The following is a 23,421-nucleotide window of genomic DNA, read 5'->3' as shown; positions in this document are numbered from 1 at the left end:
TTAATTAAAAAATGCTCACCTAAATTACCATTATGTCTGCAAGAGGTTCCTCGAGTCTCTGATCTTAGCTGCTCACCACCACAGGAGACAATACTGCTTCTGTAACTGGGAAGGTGAACGTTGCAACACAACACTCTTTTTTCACAGTGACATTGCTCATAGGTCAGTTTAAGACTGTCATAGAAATGCCTCTTCCTCTGGTGTGCTATAGACCTGCTCTACAGAGCCCAAAGGAAGACTGCTAAGCTTCATAGAAGGAGGAAGTAGTGATGCAACTTTCCCTGGAAAGTTGCAGACTTCACGCAACATCTCCAGCATCAACTATCAGCTGGGAAACAGCAGGCATCAGGTAAATAAGTACCTGGTAGTTTTTTCCCTGACACAGACACTACCATCAGTCCAAGTTCTGTCCCAGAACTTGTGATTTTATGTAGAGTCACATTTTCTGCTGAATTGCTTCTGTATTATTGTCATCTTTTTAGCTTCTGTTTTCCTCTTTTTTTATTGTATAGCTTTAAAAAAACACAACCAAACAACCAGCTCACACCTTTTCTTCTATTTTGCAAATGAGGATACTGATTTTGTATGAAATTGATTTGATAACAAATTAATTTCTTTTGAAGAATTCTGTTTCAAGTTCTTGAAAACCGTATCTGCTTTTTTTTTGTTTCCTGATACGATCAAAGTACAGTTGCTTAACATTGCTCTGGTACACTTCAGTTTTTATCTGCCTCATAAAGCAGCAGACTGATGGCCCATTGTTATTCTGCTCAGTGGTACATTTCAAAGGATTCGTTGGCAGGTGGCAATGGCTAAAAACAAATTTTTAATTCTGTGATGTATGCTGCATCAAACACCTGACCCTATATATAACTGAAATTACGTCAGGCTTTCACCAATCTTCAGTCCTTGACATAAAACTCAAACACAAGAAATATGACAATGTCTTCAGAAATAAGGGCTCAAGAGTTCTAAGCTGAAGACTTTGCTAGAAACAGGCTACTCAGTTTAACCTTTTTGTGTGACCTTAACTGTTTTAAGCAAATAACATTAGAGGTGATGGCACATGTAAGAGCGGAATTCAGTAAGGTGGGGTTTGTCTTAGTAAAACAGCATACTAACTTGAAAATTATCCAGAGTCTAAGTCAGTTCAAAAAAAGTCCCATTTTTCTCCTAGAAAAAAGGGATTAAACACTTGCATTTTTTGATTAAGCCAACAGAAGATTTACTAGTTCAGTTTGAAAAAACTTTCAATCAATTGAATTACCCCCTAACAGCACAAAATTTATACCTGGAGCACAGCTATTTTCAAAAGAAAGGCACAAGTTAGTTCAACAAGAGGTACACAAGACATAATATCCTTCAATGTTCAGTTAGGAGACACCATGAGCTTGAAAACTTTCACTTTGCTGCTCCTAAAAAAAAAATATCTTTCTTATTGTTACAATACCAAATGCAGCTGTCCTTGGAAGAAAGTCTTAAATTTATCCATGAGCCTGCAGTGGCACACAGATTGAAGAAAAGTAGAGAGACTAAGTAGGTTTGCATAACTAGTAAGACTAGTAAGAAATGTATCAGCTTACTCCAGCTGTAACTCCTTCTAGTTGTAGGACTTTCAGTTGGGGTTGTGTTTTGTTTTTAACATCAAAACTTAAACCACTGGAGTTAGGCAAAAAGTAATTTATTGCCTGAAAACTTTCACAGTGATCTGTATTTCACAAGATAAGTAGACAGTCTCATGAAGAAAAACAAAGTTGTGGAAAAAAACCCAAAAGCGATAATTTTGGTCTTAGAAACAAATCACAGCACTTGCTAGCTGTCTTGCGATGTAAATGTGCTTCTTTCAGTAAGAACTTCAGAATGCAATCCTTGTGCTCAACTTGTGCTTCTGTCACCATTCTTCTTTTGTAGCATCTGCAGAACATAAGGTCTTCTGGCAGCTGTTAATTCCAGAGACAGGAGCATAATGTTTTCCTTGTAGGATGTTGAACCCATGGCAGCATAAGACATTACATTAAGAGTTAAGAATACAAACTCTGCCTCCAAAACTCAACAAAAACAGTGACTTGGGAAGAGCCATTCTCTCCACGTCCTGTGACACTGGAGAATTTTAACCTTGTGAGCTTCATTTATGCAGGAAAAAGACTCAAGAACCTTCTTGCCTCTCATTACAGGACCTTTCAAACTTGCACTTTGAAATTGTATCATTTTAATCAACAGCATGCATCATAACATGTGGCTTGACTACAGTAAAAAGCTGGGCTAGTAGAATAGCTGGCTGATTAAATGTGAAGCAGAACAGTCTCTGTCTGTTAACAGTTACGTTCAACAACTGTCCTAATGAAAGCTAGAGAGAAAAAACTGGTGGCTTTGGTTTTTATTTCTTCTCCTCCAGGATATTCAAGCTCATATACAAAATAGAACATCACTGTTCATGTAGCCACAATATTCCATACGGTTAAAACATTTGGTTTAGTTTTAACATTTAAACAGTTTTCAACTATATCTGCAGATGACTATTGGTGTAATGTCTCCATCTTACATTGTTCTGTTGAATCAAGCACTGCCTTCTTTGACAAATGCTTAGCAAGTGTTACCTGTATTTAGTTCTTTCCAGAGTGATAAAAATAAAAAATTGAGTTGAATATATTTTTAAAAGTGGGAAATTAGGAGTGCTCTAGACTTCTTTTAATCTCTAAAATACTTAGTGTGAGTTTTATTTATCCCCAGACTTTCTCAAGAGCTTTTTGTTTATCCCCAGTCTTTCACAAGAGCTTTTCACTTATCCCCAATCTTTCGCAAGAGCTTGTTTTTTTCTTTTCTTTTTTTTTTTTTCCCTTTTTTTTTGGTATGGCAAACTGCTGTGTTCAAATGAATTTGTTAGAAGCCCCTACTAGGGAAGTTTGCAACAAAAACTGATATGAGATTTTATCTCAAATACTGGTAACATTTTCTTATCATCACAGTGAGAAAGTATCCCTCAGTAAGGTACAATATTTGTCTGCAGCTATTTGAGTGATCTAAAGAAAGTACTGTCTTTTAGCTCTGCAGGGAAGCTCGAAAGGGGCTCAATAATGTTTTAGTTCTCTTTAGTTCACAGGAAGAAGCCATACATTTTAAAAACGTTTATTCAGCTTAAGGTATCTCTTCTAAATACCTGCAGTATATTTGATATACATCTTCCCTCATTCTTTCAAACACACTTCAACTTTGAGGTAATTTAGGACAAAATATAAGAGCACTTTTACAAAGTAAAAGAAAGAGACCAGTATAAAAAATTTTAGGCAGGATAAATAGGAAAATATTTTGTCTTCCTTTCACTACAAATAGTTTCAGCATAATGCACTTCAAAAAGGAAAATAACCAAGCCACCAAGTTCAGAATTAAGTATATTTCTCAAGCAAACCTGACTTAAGCAAGCATTTCACCTGAGTTAACGTTTCAGGGATTGGGCCCAGAGCAATAGAGAGAACAAAGCATCCTGGGGCAGGTCATCCTAGGTCATTTTGTACCTTAGAGGGGTAGAGGAAGGAAGGGAAAAAAATTTACCAAAAATAAAAATCAAACTTTGTCATGCTGGCTCCATGTGGGTAAATAATGGTCCCTCCCTATAGCAGCATTCCCATTTATGCTTGTCAGCCAGTACTGACTCTGTCAGTATTAGCTGCACAAAGGAACATATGCCCATGGAGATTTTGGAAAATGTTAGCAGTGGTGTCTTGCTGTCCCAGAAGGACCTTTCAGTTTGAGAAACACGTTCCAGAGATGTAAGGCACTTGCTGGGAAGGCCTGAGATGAAGCATGTGAGTTTAGAAGATGCTGTTCTGCCCATTCAACAGTAACAGTATGCCACACTTCCTATGTGGGATACTTCCAAAGGAACTCTGATTCAAAACGTGACATCTTCTGGCCTAGGGAAAGATTATTCCTTTGGAAAGCATGATTTCACCCACTCATTTATATGCTATACTGGAAGACTGCAATACTCAAAATAAGATATTTTAACAGTTGCAAAGATATGTTTTGAGACTGATACAGGCAACGCAAGTTATAGTTCTTGATGCTGAATAAAAAAAGTTAATCGGAGTCTTCATCATCAAGGTATTCCTCGGCATTACTCAGAGTTCGGACTGTATCTGGAAAGAAACAAAAATGTCCCTTAATCTGGGATAAAATCAGAAAATGACTCACATTTGCAATGCTTACAAACCAGGACTGAACAAACCTGACTCCTCTATCATTTAGAGTGTTAGGGCTACACGGATGAGGATGTAGCTCTGGATCTCAAATGCAGAGCTAAACCAGTAATCACACCTCCTACCTAGAAGATTTAGTCTTTGACCTTCAAGAGCCATGTTCTGGCTCTCTGGAACCTGTACACCAGAGCTTGAACTCTTTAATCTATTTTCTGCATATATTACTTCTAAATCACAAAGGAAAGGACTGCTGAGCTGGTGGAAGAGCTTCCATGGTTTTATCCTCATCAAGTGGGGATAGTGCCTAGCTGACTGCCATTCTCTGCTTAAAATCAAACACATTCCATTTATTTTTCCCATTCCCTCCTTTTCATTAAGTTTTTTCCTGACTAATTATTTGTTAGATATACTTACAAGCCTTTGTCTTTGAAGGATAGTAAGCAGAATACAGGAGTATTAAAGTATATTTACCAGATGTGCAGCAGTACCTGGAGAACTACATCTATCTTTGAGACTGTACCAAGATAAATAGCACAGGCTTTTTGTGATAGATGATTATTTCCCTACAGATTTTCAAATATATAGGAATAGGGATTATAGATAATAGATATATTGCATTATACATCGCAAGATTCTAGTCAGCTGAAGCTTTGTAATAACATCTTAAAACAAAGTATTAAAAAAACCAGGTGTAGCCTGACATAATTCACAGAATTGATAACCATGTTACTCTTTCTTATTCCAGAAATCCAGGATACCTTTAAAACTGACTTGCTTAATTGTTTTAGAAAAGAAATCTAACTGAAAAAAAAATTTGTTTTCTTTTTGAGTAGGAGAAGCAGCAAAGGAAGAATGGGGAGGGAAGAAGAGAAATTGTAGAGCTCTGTGCTAAAGGGGCCATATCTTGAGAAAAATTAATTCCATTTCTTCTGTGTAATAGTTGTTCCCTTGTTCAGAAGCACAAATAACACAATCTTTTTGCATTGCTATGATATGATTTTAATGTTTTAGACTATATTTCAGCAATTATGACATTTGAATGTGTGCATGTACATGTGAAACCAAACTGAACATTTAAGTGCAGGCAATGCAAGCTTCCTCCAACAAAAAAAGTTTTATAAATAGACTATGACAGAAGTTGTATCTAAATAGGAACAGATTTGGAACTGAGGACAGGAAGACTACTGAAGACTACCAGGAATACCGAATACTAACAGAAAGACTACTACAGAATACTGAAAACAGCCATGAAAATACAAAATCCAAGAAAAGTATACAGATCAGCAGTGTCAGAGATATTTACAAGGCCAAATTAAGGTAAAAACGCAAACATGGAAGCTAATACTAAAACAGCAGTTAGACTGAGAATATCAGCTCAGGCAAGCAAGAAAAGACAGGATGTGAGGGTACCAGAGACTGGTGACAGACTAAGTGACTAAGGATGAAAAATCAGCCAGCCATGAAACTAAATTAATTTAGAGGCAGTAACAAAGTAGAAGATTAGTACTTAGTATTAGGAAATGAAACATTCATATAATTATTAGGGACATCAGAACAGAGCATACACCTGTACCAGGTGCCTACAATCAACATGCAAAGATGAAGTAAGTGCTCCTAACAAGGATTAACTACCTTTAAAAAAACCCGTAAAAACAGAAGGAGTTCTGCCCTTTGTTACAAGTGCTTTCTTCAGAGTCAAAATTGAGAGAAACAACTTGTCAAAAGTTTGCTGGGAATTCCTGACATTACCTGGATAATACTTTTGCTGCACATATATATATATATTATTATTATATATATATTATTATTATATATATATTATTATATAATATATATATTATTATATATATTATATATATATTAGATATAATATATATATATATATATATATATTTATATGAGCCCCTGGTGGTCTAGTGGTAAAGGCGCCGCGCTATCACCGCGGAGACCCGGGTTCGATTCCCGGTCAGGGCCACTCCCGGGCAGGTGGGGCTCGTTAGCCCTTAAAGGCAACCCACCTACGTCCTAAGGACCTCGCTGCCACTGTCCAAGCTCGCTTGGCCCCGGCAGATGAACCTTAGGATTAAAGGGTGGGCTCAGTTCCGCGCACACTGTGTCTCACCTAAAAAATCCAATGCGCAGGCTGGAAGGTGTAAAGACCTTCCCCGGATCTTCGCTCGCGAAGACTGGCCATTATTATTATTACTTTTGCTGCAACTGCTCCTCTTGGCATCTAAAGCTGAAGTCAGCTACTCCACTATTTAATTCCCATAACCACTAAGCTCCCACAGGTTAGCATTTCCTCTGTTCTCACTTGCCCTATGACAATACAGTTGCTAAACTGCATATCCCAACAAAACCAGCTTTAACTCTGCCTCTATTTTTAAGTAATTTCCCATTTCACCTACGGTTTCCACCCTAACTTCAGCCCCCTGAAAACTACAGGGAGTATTAGTTACACAATACTGGACAATTCGGTCTTTGTTCAGCTTGCGTCTTTTTAACTCTTGTGGACATGGCACTGTGTTATTAAGAGAAATGAACAGAGTGGGAGGCAGTGAGACTATTTTGATAACTATCTGAAATCAGACTTTCTTCATTTTTCTATTAGACAATCATTCAGAAAGATACAGGAATAAGAAATTTTTAAAAAATTAGCAGTAGAAAATAAAATAAGAGCATCTGTTGGTGTTGGTTTGGCATAAGTCTGGAGGAATAGACAAGCACAATGGGGAAGACAGCACACTATTTTACGTTCATACCCTGTCCCTTGTGGTATACTGCTTTTAAAGTAATTTCTATCCTTTTCTTTTTCCATCTGAAGGACCTGTCTTCTATTTCCTTCCCTTGTTATTTCCACAACTTCTGAACTCTTTTGCCTCTTGCTGACACAGGATGGCACATTGTGTGCAGTCAGCAACACTGCATGTGATAAACCGCATTTCTATCATAAATCTAAACTAACCCTCTCAAGTGAACCCTTTTGAACGCAACTCCATCCATGTATCTCCCAACTGTTTTTTATGGCTTTCAACATACTGATATTTGTTTAAAATATTAAGTGTCCTCTTAAAAGAAAAAATTTATCAGCAAAACAAAATCAGAGATACCTGCACTCTGTTTCTTCTTAAGCAAGGAAGCACAAGCTGCATTGGTTGCCATATCTAAAGCCAGTTTCTTCTCATTGTTCTTCAGATCTGTTCTTGCCCCTTCATAATAGAAAATTTTCATCATGAATCACTGTCCCAGCTATTTCTCAAGCAATGGCATTCTGATATGAATTTCAGTAAAGTGGCTAGAATAGTAATGGACACAAGAATTTGACCTATGAACTGCTCTGAAGCAGACCAGAAGCTATGGATGCTCTCCCATAAGCTACAGTTACTTAGGGAACTTGCTGGCTACTCTCCCTTTCTAGCAAGCAGATGCCATTGCTGCTCAGGGGTTAAGTGCCTAATTTTGTCTGCAAAGCAGGACGAAATCTATCTTGAGCAGGTGAGATGTCAACTTTCCAAACCACTGTCAGAATTTTCTGCAAGACTTATAAAGTCAGGCAGGTGAGCTGGCTAAGGACCGTACACGAGCTATACAAAAACACTTAAAAATACAAACTAAAAACATTCATGAATCTAGTCTGCCACATAGATTGTTGAAACCTTGGTGAAGATCTTTACCCTTTGCCAGCAGCATCTCTACAATATCTGCATAACCTTTCCATGCAGCAGCATGCAAAGCTGTGTCTCCCAATTTGTTCTGTGGAGTTAGAGGGAAAAGCAACAGGATTAAAATACAGCAAAAAACCTTTCAGCTTGTACCAAGGATGAATAACATCACATATCTTACTGTAAGGATCTGTGGTTTAACCTACCTGTTGGTTTAACTCTAGGTTTGCCTGGGAAAACAGAACATCTACTATATCTGCAGAAAACAGGGAGAGGGTTAAAGAGAAAAATTTAGTAGAAATAAAACAGGCTTTTTTGCATTCTTAGTAAAAATTTTAATTTAGATTCAGTGAAAGAGCGATCCAATCAGCTAATGAAAATCTGTAAGTCGGACTGCACTGGGCAAACAACCATTAGTCAAAACAACATGATATTGCATAGAATATGCAAAACAATAGAAAACTTCTTTTTGGTCTGTCCTTCTTCCCACTCTGGTTCTAACAGTTACACTGATGAGAATGCCTGCTTCAACAGCAACAAAACACACAGCAGTTGATGGAGCTGAACTTCCCTTCTAGCTCTAATTTTTCTTCTTCTTTTTTTTTTTTTTTTAAAGAATATTAAAAAAATGGTTTTGTTATTTGTGATAGCACTGCAATTTTATCAACTAGTGTAAAAAGTACATCGAGAAAAGCAAAGTAATTTCAAATGAATTCTCTGATACCTTTATGGCCTCCGTGGCATGCCCAGTACAGAGCTGTGTTTCCAGCCTTGTCTAAGCCATTGACACCAACTCGATTATCCAAACACTCTCTCAACCAGCTTAGGTTGCCTGAAAGACAAAATCAGTTTTGATGATCTTCTTTTTCTTTAAAGACTTAACAGAACCATTAAAGACACATAGTTCTCTCTGAATGACAGTCTTTCCATGAACTTAAAAAGAGTAAAAGTGAGTCAGCAGCAATGCCATCCATTAAACCAAAGTCATACCAGATATTTTCCACTCCCAGAAGACCTTTAGATCTTCATGCAGTTAAATAGATGGTACTACACTTTTTCTGTGTATACAGCCACAGAGTGGCAATTCTACCAGGCTTGTATCTCAGCTTTTCAAAGCTGTAAAAGTTACCAGATAACTTGTTCAAGATAGCAGACAACCAAAACAGGCAAAACATCTTCATTCTTAATATACTATTATTATTATAGCAGAAAACAAGCAAAACACCCTTTAGCATTACGTGACTAAAAGACCAAACACACTTACCTCGTTTGGCAGCTTCATGCAGTGGATTATCAATAGACTCTGCTTGCTCTGCCACTGAAATGAAAGAGTAAATTCTAACTACTTCTGAAACTGAATAGATATTTGACATTATTCCAAAGGAACCAGTAATACATAGTTGATTCTAATGTGAAAAGGGATTTATGAGTGACAGACTAGCCAGAAAAACTTCCGTTTCCAGTGTATAGGAAAGCATTTCAGTCTGTGAAAATTTCAAACAGCAGCATCAAATTGATCAACAGTTGCAAGTTACCAGGAATCTGGTAGTATTTAATCTCAGTCATTACTTCCCTTTCTAAACTTGTAAGACGGTTCTGAGCGGTTGCATGAGGCTAGGTTTTCAATCTATAATTATGAGTGAATTATTTCCAAGGGGTCAGTGAAGGGTAGCTAAAAAGATCGACTCGCAAGAGGTTTTCCTTTTTGTTTGATGGAGACTTTTTCTTTTTCGTGGGAAGCTTGTGGGAGGCCTGCAAAAAACCTCTGCTTAAACTATGACAGTAGTGATGGGCAGATTGAGGATTAACCTTCTGTTTTAAAACCTTCATTTTAGCTGAAAATCACTAACAACTAAGAGTAACAGGCAAGTAGGACAGTGCAAAATCTGAGACAAATGGGATCTCTGAACCCTTGCACTATGGTTGTTATGTGAAAGGGTTTTCCTCAGATCACAATGTTACTGTAATCAGATGCAAAGCAGGAAAATACTGATAACTGTACATTAGTACCAGAAATAAAAATCTCAAGACTCTTTTGGCTTATCTAGTTCTTTTCTCACTTTGATGTGTATTCCTCCCATAATGCTTGTAATTGTAAGATTTTACATGCTTGACTTGCTAGCTGTGAGTAAAATAAAATACAAATGCTAGATTCTGGTATTTAATTTTAAAATAATTTGTGCAAATAGTGAACAGAATCCTAATGCAGAGAAGCCATGCCCAGAGCAGACAGCTATTATACAAGCAGCACAAGTTAGTCATAATGAGCAGTGCTTGTTGGGAATAGCAGACAGTATTAACACTAACAACACTGTCTCAACAGCTTTTAAAAAAATTTTTGCGAAAAGTTCCATAATAAGTATCTTTACTGCAGATAACACTGACTCTGCCTTCAGCAGCTTTTCATTCACATTCTTTTAAAATGTGCTCCTTCCAGCCCAGCAGATGAAGCACAACATCCCCCACCCAGACTCAGTAGTTTCAGGTCTGTCTCCATATTTTGCAAAAGGGTTATAGAATAGCACAGATCACAGTGTTTCATTGGTTAAAACCAACAAAACCTGTCAGTCCTAATGGCGTAACCAGAAAAAGCTGGCCTTGGGGATTTTACAGTTTGTCTAAAACAGAAGACATGTTCCTACTACTCCTCGTTTTAAGGTATGCAGACACTTCTGTTCTGCTTACACGTGGAAGTTTTGCAAATACACAAACAGAGATGCCGCCCCCAAACCCTGCTCTAAAATTGAATTTTTCAAGTTTTCCCAATGGGAACACAAATTGAATTGGTATACTGATGGTTTTATTTTAATTATATTTTAAATATAACACATTTCAATGTTCAAAAGACATGTGAGTGTAGGTAACCATGTATAAACTATTCTGCTTGCATGTAACCTCTGAATTCTGGCAAGAGTTGATGGCAAGAGTAGAGTCAGACTGGAAGTCCCAAACTAAAGGGAAATTTGATGCCGTGGTCTCAATAACTACACCATGGATTTCTATTAATGTATTCCTACTAACTACAGGGCAGGGAATCATAGCATTGCTACCATAAAATCTCCTAGTGAAGAAAGGACAACATGAAGCAACCACAGTCACTATCATATTGGAGTTACGATGCAATTTGTCATGAGACACTGTTACTCTGTCTACAGTTCCTGAGAGGACTTGGAAGAATTATGCTGTATTGTCTGTACTCATGGATTTTAAAAGTCATTTTAGTTAAATCTGAAAAAGCAGTTTCTATCCAGTCCAAACGTGTAAGGGATATTTAATATGATGCAATCCCCAAGTAAACAATGTTTTCTGTGGCTGGATATATTCACTAAAATACAACAAATGGCAAACAAAAATGGTTCCTTTAGAACCACACATTCTTCCCCTCAAAACTGCACAACTCGGCAAACTTATGCTGTCTTTGGGTTATAAAAAAACAAGACAGCCTGTCCACTGCTGATGTAAAATGGTGACTGATATTGCAGACAGATGTATTCTGAAACACATGGTAGAGTACTGTTAAACACCAATGTGATCTGTTTTTGAAAATAACCCTTTTTTGTTCAGTAATTTCCTTTGATTGTAAATGACATTACTAAATAAAAATATTCTAGACATTACCATAGTTGCTTGGAATTAGTCCAGTTCTCCCCTTGCAAGTTCCTTTCCACCAATTTGTATCACTCTGCAGAGAAAAGAGAAAATATTTTAAAAGGGACATGTTGTATCTCAGAAGTATTCAGTCTGCATGGGATGTCTTAGACTCACCATGTCTGAGATGTAAATGATATCTCCTTCTTCAAAGTACAGTTCATCTGGCTTAAAAACAGAAAGAAAAAAAAAAGAGGAATAAACAAATATTTGAATATGTGTACGAATGAAAAACAGATACCTGGATAAGTCAGAATACATTCACCTTTTCATTAAAAAGAATGATAACTCAAATTCTCCATCACCTAGTCAATAACCTGATAGTCATTAGTTTGACTAGTCTACAGATGACCTTTTATATCTGCGATCTTCCTAATAATGCAGAAAGACTATGTTCTTTCAAACAGAGCACTGTGCAAAAGAAGCAGTGAAATGTATCTTGTGTTTGTTAATTTCATCCCCTTTTTGGAAGAAAAACTGAATTACTTATGATTTCAGACCTTAGATTGCAGGTAACAGATACTACAGAAGAAAGCATGCTGCTTTTAAACAGAGTGGACTTACTGGAGAGTGATGATTAATCAGACAGTTTTAGTCACATTAAGAACAAATACCCATCAAACAGACTTTATCATTGAAAACAGTACAGTAAGTCTAATAGGCCAATCCTAGCAGAATTGAAATGTTACTGAAAAGATTAAAATTAAGCTTTTCAAACATCTAAAATTTAGATGTACTTACCGTTCTGGGCTCAAATGTATATAGGGCCCTGAACACTTTAACCTGTCCTGAAAAAATAAAAATAAAAAAAATCAGTACCAATAGCATGCCTTTTAAACACAGCATACACATACAGCCCTCAAAACCAGATACGTTCCTTTCCTTCAACCTCAAAGCAGCTTGCTGAATGAATTTGTGTTATGCCTCTGTCAGTGAAAATCATGATGAAAAGACTCAGCAGAATGAGTTATGAAGGAAACCGTCCATCTGATCAGTTATATGTAAGTAGCCTCTTACACACACCTATCGTGGTCTTTACAGCTCACCACTCAAGTGCTGCCACTGATTTCTGAGGCAAAGTGTAGTTTCAGTCATATACACCCTCATACACTCATACCTGCTGTATATATTTTTATTCTAGTATCAGATCTGTCAAATGATACAGAATTAAGGAAAGAAGAAAGAAACAAAACAATGACCAATGTTTGCAGTATGTTCTCGTACTTACTTGCAGTCATTACTAATGGAAAATAATGCAGTACCACAGAACTCATTGCATTTAAGAAAAATTACAAATGGTCACCAAGTCCTACGGAATATACAACTGACATGGTGTTCCATTCAGTTTCTTAAAATAAGCTAGAGTGTTTGCAATTCCTATTTGTGTTAATAGGCCAGCTTGGAAGAGACTGTCACCAGCATTCAAGCCAAGAAAAGATAACTGTAATGCAGAGAGGTACAAGTTTAATTATACAAACTGCAAAAGAAACATCTCCGCAAAAACTTTATTAAAAAATTCAGTAAAGGTACATTTCAAGAGCACCAGCAGAAAGTATGAGAACTGCTTAAGTCCACTGAACTCAATGGAGAAATATATTATTCAGACTGTTCCATGTTGTTTACTTTAGAGTACCTCAAGTCTTAAGCATATAGGTTTATTTACTTTTAAGTATCATAAGTATACAAGTGTAAGTTATGTACGTGTTCTTACACTATACTTTACATGGTTATATAGATTATATTTTATATAGATTGACTATGTGAAGCAGTGTTTGGCCTATCAGGACAATTACTTAGGTCACTTACTTATTTTGTATACTCATAGAAACTGATGAACTTACTGCCAAAGGCTAGTACTGTACAATACAGTGTACATACGCGAAGTTTAGTGTAGTTTATTAAATGTAGAAAACTGAGTACCTTTGACTCAGAAACTATGTACTTACAACTGTGGCAACAATTAAAGAGAATTAAACCCTTATTCTGTTCATTACCCATACAGAAATGATGAACAAGGACAGCAGACCGTAATGTGTCCTAGATATAAAAGCTTCAGCATGAAACATCTGAACTGCAGCTGGGGAGCAGCTAAACAACAACAAAAACAATGAGGGAAGAAAAAAATAAAAGAAAAAAGAACAAGAGATAACAAAACAGGATGGATGACAGGAGTATTGTTTCTTCTCCTCGGCTTTCTTACACAGATAACAGAAAAACACAAGATAGAACTATACACTGACAACTCTGAAGACTTTAACTATTAACCACCGATTTTCAAGGTTTTTTGTAAACAAAAGGAGGAAATGCATCACAAAAGGGAAGAATAAGGAATATTAAAAGGGGAAATGAGAAGATGGTACAAGACAGGGAAAAGCAAGAAATACGTATTTGTGTGTGTCGCATTTGCTTTCTGTAATAGTGTACAGGATATGAGTCAACAGGTTTTCTAAAGCTATCATACCTGTGGAGAAAAAAAAGAATGGAAACACTGATGCTGACAAAGTATTGCTGACATGTTGTTTAAACAAAAGACAATTTACTGTTAGTTGCTAGTTACTTGTTGGTTTTTTTTGTGTGTGTGTGTGTTTTTTTTTTTTTTAATTCTATAAAACGCCAACAAACAGTTACTTCCCCAAATGTCCAATTGTCCAGAGACTGACAAATTCTAAAACATTCTTGTGATGAAATACAAAAAGTACAGAACTGCATCTATAGAACTGCAGGTCTGGGTAATGTTAAGTTTATAGCACTTTATATAGGAGTTAAACTCTACTAATTACTGGTATCAATCTTTAATTTTTGGTTTTTTTTTATAAAGAGATATTAAGCCTGTTTACTTTGCTGCCCTTAAGAGCTTAGAACAAGGACTTTAGGACTTTACGGAAATTAACGGAAACTAACGGAAATTACTTGAACAAAATTTTAATGTAAAAATTAAGTCTATAAGGTTAAAATAATTAAATCTAAGGGCACATTTGACTTGAATCCCTGTTCTGGAAATACAAAATGTATTTTACTAGGCACATGGGTACCTATGATCACTTGAAGTACTTTTATCTAGCAATACCTATCCCTAGGTATGCAGGCAGACTTAGAGCTTGCATTGGTGAAAACACTGCTTTGGAATAAACTAAAAGTTAAACACTGAAGATCCTCCTCTGCTCTAACTTACTGCCATCTATCTACTATGAACCATGTTTAAAGATTCATACAAGATTATGAACAGTTAATTAGCACTGATTTGAACCTATCAAAGTTAACTGACTGTACCTTCCCACCACATACTTCTACAGGACAAAATAGCTAGAATACAAAAATACATATCTTTTTAAGATTTCAAGGAACCAGGCAAATATTAATGACTTTATTCTCAGCATAACTATCTTTATTAAAAGCAAAGTAAACGGGCACAGAGTAGTGAAGTGCCCCACAAAAAAAAAAAATCTTTCCCTAAGTATAGGTTTTTCTTTTCAAATCTGTTATGTCCTAATGTTCTCAGTGGGTTTAGGTTCTTTGATTCCATCTGGGTAGCACATGGGAAAAACAACAAAATTTTCAGGAGGTTCAGTAACAAACTACTACTTGTAAACTTTTAGAACATTAGGGCAGAATAAGGTACTTGGTAAATTTTAAAACAACATCTAGACAAAGTAAGTCACTTTACAAACTTTAACTTCACAAACTTAAACTTAGACAACTTTCACTTATTCAAACATCACAAGGCACTTACTAAGGCACTCACTGAAAATTTTTAGTCTGGCTTACAATATGTTTTGAGAAGTTAGAAGAGTAGAAGGATAAGAGTAAAAGCATATCGAGTGACGAGACTTGATTGTTGCAATTTCAGTGTCCACTGGTCAAAATAATGGTGGCAGTCTTGATCCATCACAGGTGGTGGAAAGCCCACAAAACAAAGTTCAGTGGGTTATTATACACTCAGGATAGGTGGCAATGGCCAGGTACCTCTGCTGCAGGAGTTTTACACTATTTGATGTAACACTGTGGATCATGTGCAGTCCTCCGGTGGAAAGCCCCAAAAATGAGTCTGGGGGCACTTCAGTCTTTGATGGTTTATGACACCTTTTACAACATGACAGCTGCCTCTCATGTCAGCGTATTAAGCCAGTTATTCCCTGTCAGAAGGGATGAATACCTCCAGGCCTACCTAGCAATGTCTCAATACCTCCCCCGCGGGGAGTTTTCACACCTCAGCCAGTTGTGTAAGGGAGGCATGACTGGTATGATAAAAAGCACTATCCCACCTTGCAGGATCTGCTTCTTATCTGCCTCTTCCCTTATTCAGCTTAAAATCCAGCTTCTTGCTAAACAAAGATTAATTTGTTGTTGTGGTCATCCTCTAGTGCTCACACCCTCTGCACCTGGGCTGTCCCCTTGCACATTGTCAGCAAAGCACCTGCTGCTTTTGCAAATGAAGGACTGTTTGAGCCATTAACCATAAATATTTCAGTCTCTCACAAATCCTATATTTTAGCCACAAGACTATCTTTTCTCATGGAATTTGCATTAAACATCTGCAAAACAACTGTTTGATGAATGAAAAAGGTAACTTACTATACAGAGATACAAATAAAAGATACAAATATTCTTAACATAAAAACTTCCCGAGTCATAACTTGCCAAAGCCTCCCTCAGCAACACAACACGGTAAAGTATTCAAACTAACTATTCTCTCTAACCAGCAACATAAAACTAATGACTTTGTCAGGCTGGGCTAACCTCATGCTCTTAAATTTATTTGGGATAACTTATCCTATAAATGTCTCCAGCTTTTATGAGAAAGGGAAACGAGCAACTCATATTTCTGAAACCTTCTCCCAGTTAAGTGCATAAAAACAACGAAACGGAGGAGCTAAACAGTAACAACAGTAAAAAATGTAGCTTTTGATATGTACTGAATTGAAGCAAGACAGCTGCTGTGCTTCATAATACTAAGTAATAAAAAAAAACCTAAACCCAAACCACAATTTCCTAAATAGACATGGTTTTTGTTTATTTGTAACAATTTTTAATCAATTGCAGTATAATTAACCGAAGACTGCTTCCAAAGAAGTGCTAAGTGTTTTCGCAACAAAGAGTTACTGTTTCTCTCTCAGTGGCGCTTTTTTCCCCACTTCCTTTCTGTTCTTTTACTCCAGCTTCTCTAAACCATCACCGGCTCTAGCATTTACCCCTCTTTTATGCAACCTGACAACAAAGCATTTGCTGTTTTCCTCTTATTTGCTTTCACCCAAGAATGAAAAGCTAAAAAAGGAAAAAAAAAGAAAAGAAAAAAAAAAGAAAAAAAGAAAGGGACACCCACCCCACCCCCCCCGACCTATATCTGCATGGCTTTACTTACTTAGGTATTTGTGTTAGGTTGAACTTTCAGCACCAAAGGGAGAGAAAGCAATTTCATTAGCTGTCAACTAATATTACTTCCTCAACTAAAAGAAAGAAACAAATGAAAACCCAAACCAGTCCTTGGTTAAAGAGACATTTACTTAAAAGAAAATAATGATGGCAGAAAGCCAACATTCACAGCAGCTACCAAGGCTTGGCCTCAGTGGACTGGTATGAACCATTAGCATTTCACACCCTGCTTCATCTGCCATAGACAGACATAATCAAATCTCATTGGTGCAAGCAAGATTCTACAAATTGGATACTGATCCAGATGCTGCACCTTTTCATTACCTATATTTAGACTGAGTAGCTTAAGATCACCATAGAAGTCAGAGTAACTTACTTTAGATGAACTGATTCACTGTGTTCACAAGGCACTACCAGTGCCTACAATACAGGGGTAATATCTATGCCATTGAAAATCAAAGTTTACCATGGTCATCTACAGGAAAATTAAAAACTGCAAATCTTTCGATATACTTCTTCAAGGGTTCAAGCTGTCATCAGCCACCTTCCTCTTTGCTTCTGTAATGCTGCATAGAAACAGTTCAGAATCAGGTAATCTCTCTGGCACCCACTTGATTGAAAATAACTAATCTGAATCCCTACCTGTAAGAAATGGTCCAAAAATAGAAAATATGCAAAAGATTTGGGATGATGGGAAGAAAAAGAAGTTTGCATGTTCCAGGTCTTACGGTAGATTTAGTCTCTTCTGAGAACATTTATAACAGGGAATATGAATTTTGATATGTGTTCAGATTAATTTCCTTGAAGGAAGTAATAGGTATCTTCTGCCTGGCCTCACAGAAAGCATGGTGGTAAAAGCACAGCATGTTTTTCTCAGTATCGGCCTAAGAACCCACAAAGGATCTACACAGTCTGTCAGTGTGTATCAGCAATTTGAAGTCACAACCTTTTGGCCAAGGGGAACTATCAGATGTAAGCTACAGATCAGAATAATTTGTGATATGCTTTTAGTTTGCTTTAGCAAGAAAAGAGATGTTCATCTTATGATCTCCATGTCTCTTGGGAGATGTGCAATTTTACTAGTAGGCCATTACGGCCAAACAACCTTTTTTTTTCCTGGCTTCTTACAGAATAATTTAGATCAGAAAAGATCTCTAAGATCATTAAGTCCAGCCATGTACCTAACACTGCCAACATGGTAAACCATGTTCTTCAGTGCAATATCAACATGTCTTTTACATACCTCCAGGGACTCAATCCATTCCCTGGGAAGCCTGTTCCAATATCTGACATACCCTTTCAGTGAAGAAATTTTCCTTTGTATCCAGCCTAAACTTCCCCTGGCACAACTCAAGGCAACTTTCTCTTCTTCTATCACTTGCATCACTTGTCCCAAGATAACGAACACCCACTTAGCTACAACCTCGTTTCAGGTAGTTGTAGAGAGCAATACGGTCTCCCCTGAGCCTCCTTTTCTCCAGGTTAACCCCCCCCTGCTCTCTCAGCCACTCCACATAGGACTTACTCTCTAGACCATTCACTAGCTTTGTTGCCCTTCTCTGGACACACTCCAGCACCTCAAAGTCTTTACTGAAGTGAAGGGTCCAGAACTGGACACAGCACTTGAGGTGTGGCCTCACCAGTGCAGGGGGATGATCACTGCCCTGGGTCCTGCTGGCTGCACTGTTTTTGATGCAGGCCAGATACCCCTGGCCTTCTTGGCCAACTAGGCACACACTAGCTCATGTTCAGAAGCTGTCAACAAGCACCCCCAGGTCCTTTTCATTCAAGAAGCTTTCCAGCCACTCTGCCCCAAATCTGTAGCATTGCATGGGAATTGGAAAACAAGGTGCTTTACACCCAGACCTTCAAGCGGGAATAAAAGTATTGGAAATACCTTCTACAGGAGTGCAGTTTGGCATTTTGCTCACAAAGACAGAACTAGTTCAACATAGCATTTAAGGATTGCTACAAATGAGACAGAAGAAAAAGTGGAGTCTCCACTCTATAGAGAACAACCATCTTCCACTCCTAAGTAGTGCTTGTTAGAAAGAGGAAGTGAACACAGGGCATACACATCTGAGAGGAGGAAAGGGTGAGGGTGCATTAAACAAACAAAAAAGAAAGCCTAGGAATCTGCTTAAGATCACACTAAAAAGAATGCAAAGGATAGACTGGTGCCAGCATAGATGAAAAACTAGGGTAGCCCAGGAAAAAACACAGACTGCACTAACCAGTATCTGAAGTGGAAGGAACAAACAGCATTTCTTTACAGAAAATCAGAACTAAAAATATTCTCATGGAAGATGTGGGTGAACGCAAAGTCACTGGCACAGTTTAAAGCTGCAATCTTCTACTTCTTACCAATTTTACTTCTTCAATATCAGCATGCCTTCACCTGTAGAAAGCTTGTCTGTGGCCCCAGAAACTTGCAGTAAGAAGAGGACTTGAGATCAGAAATGGAAGTTTAAAATTCAAACTGAAATCAGATTTGGAACTGTTCAGTTTTTTCTGTCCCCTCAGAGCTGATGACTGTAGTGTAACTCCCCATGTTCACATATTCCTAGCTAACCTTTCTTTGTCTACTGAAGAAACCCAACCTACAACTTACACTGAATTTAAGCCTACAGCTAAGGCCCAAGGCATGTGACTCAATGCAAGTCTTCTGCTCCTGTGAATGCTGTCACACCTCCTTCTTTACCTTAGAATTGAGGTGAACTTGTGATTGAACTTCAGTGTTTATATCAAGAATCCTATTTTGAACTCTGGCAGCTACTAGTGAGAGCAAAGCCAATGAATGTGCTTTAAGGCAGCAACCCTTAATGTTACATAAGTTATGGTTCCTCCTGCCTCCCTTCCTTGCAATGGGAGTAATTTCAAACTGTATTTTCCTTAGTACAAAGACTAGTCTTTCTCCATAAAATATAAATGTGTCAACTTTAGGCCAGGGTCAACAAACCTTACTCTGTCTGGTGAATATGAAAGGAAGTAAGTTTTCTTTAAACATTAAAACCCCACTTTCATATCCCTAAAAGCTGTTGCTCCACAGTATATGGGGATCTAATCAAAAAGACCTAAGCAGACAGCGAGCACTGTTCAATGAGACAGTGCACAACTAGCAGAAGCCAATACAGCTTGCCAAATTCAAAGGACTTAATGAAAACTTTTGTAAATAGGATTAATATCCAAAGTGATATGAACTGCGCAAAGAATAATGTAGTTTAAGACATAAATAAGTTTTTTGAAAGATGGAAGGGAAATCCTACTCTTGCATAATGTTGATAGAGAAGTATGTTCCTACTATTTTCAACACCCACTCAACTCCTTTTTTAGTTTCAATAGTGAGGCTAAATAAAAAAACACAGCTAGAAAATAATAACAATACTGAGTCACAAAAGAAAAGCAAAGCTAGACATGCTTGTTAAAAAAAAAAAAAGCCTTTAAAAACAATTGGGACCCCTTATTTAAGGACTAACCACAGACCCTAAAAGACTAGTTCAAGTGCTGACAAACATATCCTGTGACTGTGTAACATATTGATGTCAAAACCATTTCTCTGCAACTGAAATCCTAATGTTCTGTGCATACAACTGGATTTATAGAAGAGCCATCTATCACAGGGTCTGATGTATTGATGGAAATGAGAGTGCTACAAGCCAGTTGATTTTCCACATTCTCATCTCCTCTTTTTCCCACATTTTTAAAGCACTGTCCAACTGTCATGTCCAAAATCCCTGATTTGAGCAGTGAAGACTGTTTTAAAAAGGATGAATGTTTATTTAATTAAATATTTTCACTTCCCTGGCACCTGACATATATCCTTCCCTCTCTGTCTAGACTACACTTTTTATTTCCTCAACACATAGGAAAGGACTATAGCAACCAATGTCCTGCTTTCTCTTCTATCTAATCTGAACCATGCAACTTCAGCAAGGCAAGTAGGCTTGCTGTTCCCTTAAACAGCTTATAGACTGGATACCTGATAATAACCAGTGAAGAAAAATTAACACAGTTTGACCAAATGCACCAAGACATTCCAGACATTCCAGCAACTGCAATCTAAATGCCACCAAAAGAGACAGCATTACACTGCTGTAGAAACTATTTCACCACATGCAGCTTCTATGTCTTTAATATTTATAACCTTAAGAAATTAAATTACAATATCACAGGTGAAACTGGTATCATAGACAGAAGAAAGTCAGACATCCAAATACAGAGATATTTTGGAGTATGCTAGAAGGCAATCCATTCCTGAATTACTTGTAAAACATTTAACACAACAGACTCCCTAAAATTTTCTCTCCTCAAAAATTAGGGATTTGGCAAAATTAATCTTATTATTTTAATCAGCTCTGAAAGCCACTACCAAGACAGTCTTATTCTTTCTCTTCCTCTTCTAACCATTTCCTCTTGCTGTGTTAAGCACTCATACTGTAGACATTAAAATGACCTTATATAAAAAGTCAGAGCAGCAATCCAGCTTGTTATGCAACTAAACAGAATGGAAAAGGATGGTGGGAGTAGGGAACCTGTCCTTTGAAGACAGTCTGCATTTTATCAGATCAAGCATACCACAAAACTGCACCCTGCCAAACTAGTGAGAGACCCTTACATTAGACTTGTCTAAGTCAGTATGAGGCAGGTTAGGGAGGGTGAGGCCTTAATTCCTTGAGAATCTTAGGTTAAATTTAACTCATTTTACTGCAAAATAGAAAACTCTGTTAACAACTTCATTGGAAAAACCTACTCTTCATGTATATTCAGCTGTTAAGAGCAACACCACATCCTGTTAGAGGCCTGCAGGTTTCCTCAGTCCTGATTGTCTTCAGTAAAGGTTCACAACAGCAACACTTTTCTTACTGTCTTTTTCATTTAAAGCAAGCTGTTTTCAAAGAGGCTTAGTAAACTGCAGGGCAGAGGAAGTTCTTCCAAGGATGAAACTACATTCAGAGAGCTTTAGCAGATAGTGTTTCTGTAGGCAGACTGAGATTGATGGTTTAAATGGTCAAAACTGGGTTTGCACTTACTTGAGTTTAAATTAAAGACTGTGAGCTTATGAGCTGTCTAGTTGAAATACTTAATTAGGTTATGTATTTACTTACGTCAGTATTTGAAACAGCATTCCAAACACAAAAAAATATTGAAGTTCAGATATATTTAAGGATCAGACAGCCCTGTTTCAGGAGACACCAACTAGTCCTGTCTATTGAATTACATTCACGGTGATTTTTTTTAATTTCCAAGTAAGAATTCAAACTTTTACACTGGGAGATGATATGCAAGCAAGATAAACAGCCAAGGCATTTTCCAGACCAATTCCTTATTTAAAAAAAGAAAACCCTGAAAATAATGGCTTAAGTTCTGGCGAAAGAACTTATGTTCACTCAAAAAAACTGTCACTTCTATTCTAGGATTTTAAACTGTGCCACGTTCAATGGCTTTTCATATATTTTTAGGAAAAAACTGTGGCTGTTATCTTTTTTTTTAAAAACTAACTTTGCACTGATTTTTTCGGAAAAAATACAGGAGCAAAAATGACATCAATGACTACGTGCACTGGAAAGGGCGATGCGCCCGATGATTTACAACTCAATTTCAAAGAGCAAATGGAGAGTTTGGCTGCTGGGAGTCCTACAGGGGAAAGCAGCGGATGCCACGTTAGAAGAGGAAGAACGCTGCATGGAACTACGTTATAAAACTGCTTTTACGCATTAATATATTGCTAACTCATGCAATAACCACAAGGCAAACCTCAGGGCGTTTCACTGCTATTTCTTAAAAGGGTGAAGGGTTTCCTGCGCGTTCCAGCCTCCGCAGGCAGCTTCTGGGCGGGCGCTGCGGGCCGGACCGGGCAGTGCCACGGGCACCGCGGCCGGGCAGGGCCGCGCCGCGGCGCAGGGACACGGGCGGGAGGGCTGCGCATCGACAGCGGTGTCCCCGGCCCGCGGCCCCGGGGCACTCACGAACATTCTCCCGAGACACAGCAGCCACGGGATCCCGCCCACACACGGTGCCCGAGAGCAGATCCACGGCCCTTCCCAGACACGGGAGCGGCCACCTTCCCTCCCGACATCAGGGGAGCGGTGCGCGGGTTCATGGCGGCAGGGCGCGGACAGGAAGGGAAGGGCGCTCTGCCCCGCTCCCACTCACGCCCGGGCTCTCTGTTTGAGGGCCCATACCCGACTCGCAAATCATCCACGCGTTAGCAGGCAGAGGGCTCCGTCGCGCCCCGCACGGGGACGGCAGGTCAGGCCGCTGCGTCCTTCCCTCACCTGGCTTGGCCGGTTTAGGTGGAGGCTTGGACATGGCTGGAGCCGGGCTGAGCGCGGCCGGGGAGAGGCGCGGCGGCGATCGGCTGTGTGCGGGGGGCGGGCGGCCCCTCGGTGCGGGCGGCGGCGCAAACCCCGCTCGGAGCTGCCGGGACGGGCGCGCGGTGGCGGCAGCAGCGCGGAGCGGGGGTGGATCCTTCCGCACTGCCGGCCGCAGGCGCCGCGCCGGCCCCGCGCGGCACGCAGCCAATCGGCGAGCGCGCTGAGGGTGAG

The 23,421-nt window shown here is 38.5% G+C and overlaps 2 protein-coding genes across 2 annotated transcripts in view; one reads left to right on the top strand and one right to left on the bottom strand.

Annotated features, from left to right (window-relative positions):
• Positions 1 to 23,421, top strand: part of NMRK1 (nicotinamide riboside kinase 1) — a 109,414-nt gene that overhangs the window by 74,193 nt on the left and 11,800 nt on the right. The gene's annotated exons all lie outside the window — the stretch shown is intronic.
• On the bottom strand, positions 1,666 to 23,322 carry OSTF1 (osteoclast stimulating factor 1). The gene is made up of 10 exons (XM_050329332.1): positions 23,152 to 23,322; positions 12,248 to 12,294; positions 11,624 to 11,674; positions 11,477 to 11,540; positions 9,123 to 9,176; positions 8,583 to 8,690; positions 8,065 to 8,114; positions 7,871 to 7,949; positions 7,307 to 7,405; positions 1,666 to 4,136 (listed from the first exon to the last, which is right to left on the bottom strand). Exons 1-10 carry the CDS (start codon positions 23,183 to 23,185, stop codon positions 4,078 to 4,080), a joined length of 645 nt encoding a protein of 214 aa, XP_050185289.1. The 5' UTR covers positions 23,186 to 23,322; the 3' UTR covers positions 1,666 to 4,077.

Source organism: Myiozetetes cayanensis, unplaced genomic scaffold (assembly GCF_022539395.1).
Source record: "Myiozetetes cayanensis isolate MyiCay16 unplaced genomic scaffold, myiCay2020 scf4, whole genome shotgun sequence".
Taxonomy (NCBI): Eukaryota; Metazoa; Chordata; class Aves; order Passeriformes; family Tyrannidae; genus Myiozetetes; species Myiozetetes cayanensis.
Note: the sequence above shows the minus strand (reverse complement) of the source record. Positions and strands in the feature narration are given on the sequence as shown.

Coding starts and splice junctions, on each gene's coding strand:
- OSTF1 (XM_050329332.1), bottom strand. CDS start 23,185: ATGTCCAAGCCTCCACCTAAACCGGCCAAGCCAG. Junction 11,541..11,623: donor TCATTTACATCTCAGACATG/GTGAGTCTAAGA, acceptor TTTTCTCTGCAG/AGTGATACAAATTGGTGGAA. Junction 4,137..7,306: donor TAAGAAGAAACAGAGTGCAG/GTATCTCTGATT, acceptor GTTTCTTTCCAG/ATACAGTCCGAACTCTGAGT.